This window comes from Ipomoea nil, unplaced genomic scaffold, assembly GCF_001879475.1.
Source record: "Ipomoea nil cultivar Tokyo-kokei standard unplaced genomic scaffold, Asagao_1.1 scaffold1576, whole genome shotgun sequence".
In the NCBI taxonomy this organism is placed as follows: domain Eukaryota; kingdom Viridiplantae; phylum Streptophyta; class Magnoliopsida; order Solanales; family Convolvulaceae; genus Ipomoea; species Ipomoea nil.
In genome coordinates, this window is record NW_017618004.1 from 744820 (window position 1) to 751734 (window position 6915).

Sequence of the window (6915 nt, forward strand, 5' to 3'; positions counted from 1 at the left end):
TTTTTGCAACACTGTTTGCTCGGCTGAAGCTTATGCGGAAGCTCGGCTCCCACCTCCACGATACGACTTGGCGGAGAAGTACACTCCTCAGCTGATCGCGGTTACGATCGTCGTTCCTCCTCCGTAACCCAGCCATGGCACCGAAGGTTTGAGCTTTATTCAGGCTACCAATGAAGCTTTTGAAGTCCCCTCGATCGGGTTACTTCACTTGTTTCACCTTACTAACCAACACTTTGCTCTTGTCGTGCAGGGACGAAAATGGATCGGGTTTTCTCCACCGCACCCTCTACTATCCGAGTGCCGCGCGCCAAGGCCGCCTTGGGAAGGAAAAATGCCAGCGCACCGGCCTCATTAGAGCCAACCTCTACAAGGGCGATCATCCAGTCGTTGTGTCCCTGGCCACCTCCACGGCAACGACCACTTCCACCTTGACCATTGGATCGGGCCCCGAGCTACAGCTCATCCGGGCTCCGAGCAAGAGGGTTAATGAGAAGGTCACAGAAGCTGTCGTGGAGGAGGTGGCTTCGATGAAGCGCGCTCGGCGTTAAAGCCCCCCAGCGCAGATTCCACTAATGGATGCCCTCATGGGCGGGGAGCGCCCCTCAGCCCTTCTTGCAAAGATCAATGCCATTCTCCCTTCGGACGATGATATGCTCGACTAGACTCCCGAGCAGATATCCGAGCAAGGTGCTCAAGATTTGGTTCAGGTAGGTGCCCCCGGTCTCTAATACTTACACTTCGCCTGCGTACGACTAACCCCTCTTCCACACAGCTCACTCGGGTTCTAACCGTCCTCTACTTCTGGTCGAAGGCGATGACGGAGGTCGACCCCCTGAAAAGGGAGATCAAGGAGCTCAAGCGACGCCTCAAGTCGGCTACGAACAGGAAGACTCAAGGGCAGCTTAGGCAAATTATACCATGGATCATGGTCTAAAACGGTGTCGTTTCTTTTAATGAAACTATTCGTTCCACGTAAAGTAGCTCTGTTTGTATAACGTATTCAATTTTATTTCGATATAACCACAATTTCATTTTGATATAACTACAGTTTCATTCGACATTATACACTCAAATATGTGAAATTGTTATTCAGTTTCATTTTATATACACTGTAGTTCCATTACAACACAACTACATTATCATTTCGATATAACTACAATTTCATTGGACAATATACACTCAAATATGTGAAACTGTTATTCAGTTTCATTTTTGTATACACTGTAGTTTCATTACAACACAACTACAATAATTTCGATATAACTACAGTTGACAATATACATTCAAATATGTGAAACTGTTATTCAGTTTCATTATTTTATATACAATGTAGTTTCATTACAACACAAATACAATATCATTTCTATTCAACTACAGTTCTATTCGACAATATACACTCAATATTTTTCAGTTTCAAAATACTGACATTTTTCAGTTTCATTTTATACATACTGCGGTTCATTTCAACACAACTAAAGTATAATTTCATTTGATAATATAAAAACAATATGTAGGACAGTTTCATTTTAGATACACTCTAGTTTTATTTTGTTATGCGCACACAAAAAATACAGGCTCTGTTAAAATGTAACGACAACTTTTTTTTACTTTAAAAACGGCGCCGTTTTTGAACCATGGTCCACAAAGCTTTGTAGACCATGATCCACGGTATAACGACTGGGCAGCTTATTGCCCTCTCACACTAGCCCTTCTGAGATTTACCCCCACGGCCCGTGCACTAAACTTAGGATCGTTATGCTGTGGAACCTTGTCCACCTTGCAAGGTGGACACGGTTCTATGTTCATAATTACTAAACTATATGTTCATAATTATAAAGCTATATATTCACAATTTTTTAACTTCATATTCACAATTATTGAATCTCTATATTTATAATTACAGAACTATATGTTCATAATTATGTTTACCACTCAATGTTCATAATTATAGAACTATATATTCATAAATTTTGAACTATATATTTATAATTATGAATAGTTTTGGAACCGTGTCTATTTTGCAAGGTGGACACGGTTCACAACATAATTTTCCCAAAACTTTTTACTCAATTTAACTTGGACCAATATAAATAAACAAAAACCAACAAAGGTTACTAAATATTTTAAAAATCATAATACAAGATTGCCTTCGCATAAAAGATGTTCTAACTTTTTAAGAGTCTAAATAAAATGGGAATAGCAAACTATTAAATCCATATACCAAAAGCACAAAACCAAAACAATTGCAAATATTAAAAGAAACTTCAAGCCGCCAGAGCCACCTTCACATTAAACTATTTGAATTTCTATGTCAGCAGCATTCCTATTACTCCATTCCTGCATATGCGACATCAAATCATCTAATGTTGTTAGAGTTCTATACCCATAAAAAAAACACTTAAATGTGTATATATATTTTCTCAATCTTTTTCGGTCCAAAGAATTAATGTCTCAGGTTATGAAAACACATTTGGAATGGTAGTGTTATGACACCTCTGTTACCATTTCAAATGTATTTTCATAACGTGACGCATTGACTCTTTGAATTGGAAAAGATCGTGAAAGTATATAAAAACAGATGATAAGAAAAGATTTTTTTTGCCATTACCTTTATTAATGATTAAGATCTGTCCCTTGGATGATTGATAGCCTTTGTAAAAGGAGGTTGAACTCCTCATCCTTGGACACCAAACTTATCCTCGCAAATTGTTTGCCAACACCAAACTTTGTCCCACATCTACCAAGAATCTTATGTTTCTTCAACAGCTCCGCACAATCCTCCTCACCCTTAGACTCAATCCACCCAAAAGCTGTTTTAATTTCACAACAAACAGCTATCAGCTATCAGCTAATAACTAATTTACCAAACATCTAACTACAATTAGCTAATATTATTAACTAATCAAACTTATTAACCCAATCAGCTAACAACTATTTACCAAACACCCGTATTGTCTTACCCGGAATGGTGTCGGCCATGTCTTTGGCAAAACGGCAATACTGAATAGGGTATTTTAGGAGGGTGAAGAGATCAGCAACCTTAACAAGCTCTCTCAACCTGTTCCATCTTTCCTTCAAGATATTCCTGCTAAACACAAAGAAGTTCTCAATGTCGGCGGCAGTTGAGCAACTGTCAGAAACCGTTTCCAGGATCTTAGCAGCTCTGAGTTGAGAATCTTTTGACACTCCAATCGTGCTAACGTCCACAAATTTTATCATCTTCTTTGCCACTTCTTTATCCCTCACAAGTGCCCAACTACATACAGTTGCAGTTGCATGCAGATCAGATAGAATTCAGATAATATCAATTCTGTCTTTGTTAGGTATAACTAACTTAAAGCTAAAAACTTAAAAGTCAGTAGCTACTAGTATAAAAATAAGCTATTGCCCAACAAAGTTTATAACTTATTGAAAAATACTCTCTTCCTTTTGATTTTTTCTATAGCATGACTTTCATTCATTGGGTGCCAATGAATTGGCTGACTCCACCACTAATTAAAAGCTAAATTTAGCTATGCTAATGAACTGGTTGACCCCACCACTAATTAAAAGATAAATTTAGCCAAGCCATATCAAGAGGGGAAGTTTTTAGGGAAATAAGAAGGGTTTATAGCATTGCTCTACCTTATTTGTAGCTTAAAATAAATGGAAAATGTCAACTCCTGAACTTTATTCAAAATGTCAATTAGACCATTAAACTTTCAAAAATTACAATTAAACACATAAACATGTTATTTTGGAGCATTGAAGCTCAAAAATCGATTGGTGACCTATAATTGCAGGTCACTAGGGTTCGGCGAACATTTGACAAGTTTTCGGCATTCGGTCGCTGATCACGTTTGGAGAAGGACTCCTTCATTGAAGAAGGCAACCAATTTGGTCTCCTTCTCCAAACGCGATCAGCGACAGTTCGGTCGTCGGTATTTGATGCCGGAAACTTGTCGGAGGTTCACCGGAACTGTAGTGACGTGGAATTATAGGTCACCAACTAGTTTATGAGCTTCAATGATCTAAAATAATATGTTTATGACTTTAATTGATACTTTTAAAAGTTTAATGGTCTAATTGACTTTTTAAATAAAATTCAAGAATCTATTTAACTCTTTTTTTTCAAAAATAAATTATAAATTCTAAAATAAGCTGTGTTTACCCGATTCTTGATCCGGCGTGGCCAGTGCACTTTGAGATGGTGAAGAGCATAAGGTCGTGGTTAGCTGGAGAGGTGATCGGGGTGAAATGTGGCCAGTAATAAGCCAGATCATACACAACCTTTCCTTGATGAGGTCTATTAACCACCGGTTCTCTGATAGCCCCATCGGGGTTGTTTGGAGTGGTTACCAGCTCGATAAATGGCTCATCATCTCTCTCAAAACTCCGGGCATCTCCGCCCCATTTGAAGCACCTCGATCTCACCAAGTCGGTAATCTCAGGATATGCGGAATAGTATGGAGCCGCACAAACGACGGTTGTGGGGCGATCGCCGGCGTCCGGCGGCTGGGAAAGCGCGTAAAACGCCGCCTGAATAAGCTGGCTCGACCCGGTTCCCACCACGATGTAATAATGGTCGTCTTCCTCAACTGCCACATTGCTAACAATGGCGTGGAGCCTCCTTATCTCTTGTTCCAGTTTGGGCTCCAAGTACCAACTCAGGTTCTTAGTGTCGGAATTGTAGCTTAGTGACTGGCTTCCGGCCAGCGTCACTGCACTCCTCTCGCTCATCTTTTTCCAGTATGCCTCGAACATTGTTGGGTCTCCACTGCAACACAACGATCAACAATATAACATGAGTTCAACGGACTCTTGAATTTTTCTTCATTAATCAAACTTCAACAATATAACATGAGTTCTGTTACGTTGACTCCCGAATTTTACTTCATTAATCAAACTCCCTAATACGACAAATTTAGATAGAACATTTTCATTTTATGGGTTCCAGAGACAGTATATTATTTTCCTATACATATAACATTTAAGTATTACGGGGTGTTTGGTTGGAAGCGGGAAATTATATATGAATGAAATGAACTATAATTCGGTGGTAAAGAATAAGTTTCTATTGTTTGGTAGACATGAATAGAATTAGTGAGGGAAAAGTGAATAAAGACTAAAATACCATTGTGTAATACTCCCTCCATCACATTTTATGTGTCTGGTCCGATTAACGATGTTTGACTGAACTTATTTTTAATTCAATTTTTCATAATATTAAGTTTAATATTAGTATATAAAATTTAAAATTACTATTAAACACACAAAAAAAAAACTAAATTTAAAAATGAGTAAAAAATACTAAAGAAAATAAACAAAACAAAAAAAAAAAGAGTTGGTTTGACCCAGGAATAGTAAGTAGGACAGATAAAATGAGACAGATTGAGTAATAATAATAAGAGCAAAGTAGTCCTTTGATGGAATAATTATGAATGGACCCAGAGTGAAGTAATACGGAGCGAATCAGACCCGGGACCCGATATGACTATGCACGCGACCGGGCAGACCATGGAGGGGTCCGCCACCCCGGGGTCCTCGACCACCTCGGGGTCGGCCACCTTGGGGTCGGCTAGCGTGAGGTCGACCTCCTCTGGGGTGAGCCACCTCATGGTCCTCGCTTGGCCGAGCTTCGGGCTCAGCCAAGGGACGGGGTCATCGTGTTGACTGAGTCTTGCGGTGACAATTGCGATCCAGGCAGCTCCCATCGCGTCCTCCGGGGTTGTTGGGGTGACATGGGGGTATAAAAACCCTCATTTGTGTCTTGTTCAGACATCTTCTACTTTCTATCTAAATTTGTCTTGTTATTACATAAGCCCTACCTTTGTATTAACACTTTATATACGGTTAATACAACATTATTATATTCATTCATTATTATCGTTGTTACATTCTTTATTCGTTCAATCCTTATTCATCACGATTCATTCATATATTCGGGTTATATAATTCGAACCCCTGGGTTAATATAATCCATCATTGGTGCTCTTGTTGAGTGCTGTTGTACAAGCTTAAGCGTGCTCTCTCTTTTATTCTCTTTCCCTAACTATGACGAGATCGAGATCGAACACCCGTAACTCCCATGATTCACGCAACCCCTCCCACTCCAACCACACCAATGGGGCAACTACGAGTCGACAAACCTTGCCCGTCGGGTCGGCGGGGGACCTCAGGGATCGAATCAACGGGAACCGACAAGGGTTGGTAGCGGACCTTAGGGATCGGATCATCAACAATCACCGTCAGGGTGGGTCGGCACTGCCGATTCCACCTCAGGTCCCGGGCCGCCAAGAAGAGGCGGAAGCGCTAGAACAGGCTGCAACCGCACTGAATCGCGTTGCGGAAGGAATCCGGAGGGGTGCTCTAGCACCTCTGCCCCCACCCCCTATGAGGGGCCACAACGGTCCAAGCACTCACGTGCCCCGAGCACCTGAGGCGCCAGTAGATGAAGAGGTTAACTCACCTCAGCCATTAGAGAGGCGAGATGGCGAGAAGACTAGCAGAGGCCGACACGAACAGCACGAAGAGGGGAGGACTTGGCCGATCCGGATAACATCCGCACTGGGACAGTTGGGCTCTTGGGCCGAGGCGGACTGTGAACGCTCAGCCCGCAGTGTCATCGCTTTCACGAAGGTCCCGGAGCCATGAGCCCCGTGCTCCGAGACGCCGAGAGCAGACTGTGATTTTGTGTGAAATGATAACCTACTATATTGACCTACTTTCTTTCAAACAGTTGGTGCACAGCCTAACATAGACAGAAAACCAGATAATCAAACAGATAAACCAACATAAAGCTAAAGTGTGGAAAACTAAAGCAGAAAGTAAATCAACATAGAGATTTGTTTACCCAGTTCGATACAATGTGTATCTACATCTGGGGGACGATCACCGATGCGTCCAATCCACTAACTCACAAGTACAATGTACAAA

The 6915-nt window shown here is 41.1% G+C and overlaps 1 protein-coding gene across 1 annotated transcript; it reads right to left on the reverse strand.

Annotated features, from left to right (window-relative positions):
• Positions 1-2167: 2167 nt before the first annotated feature.
• On the reverse strand, positions 2168-5693 carry LOC109190293 (L-tryptophan--pyruvate aminotransferase 1-like). Its single transcript, XM_019340767.1, has 5 exons — positions 5458-5693; positions 4151-4756; positions 2961-3256; positions 2609-2810; positions 2168-2337 (listed from the first exon to the last, which is right to left on the reverse strand). The coding sequence occupies exons 1-4, from the start codon at positions 5691-5693 to the stop codon at positions 2614-2616; spliced, it is 1335 nt and encodes a 444-aa protein (XP_019196312.1). The 3' UTR covers positions 2168-2337; positions 2609-2613.
• Between the last annotated feature and the right edge of the window lie 1222 nt (positions 5694-6915).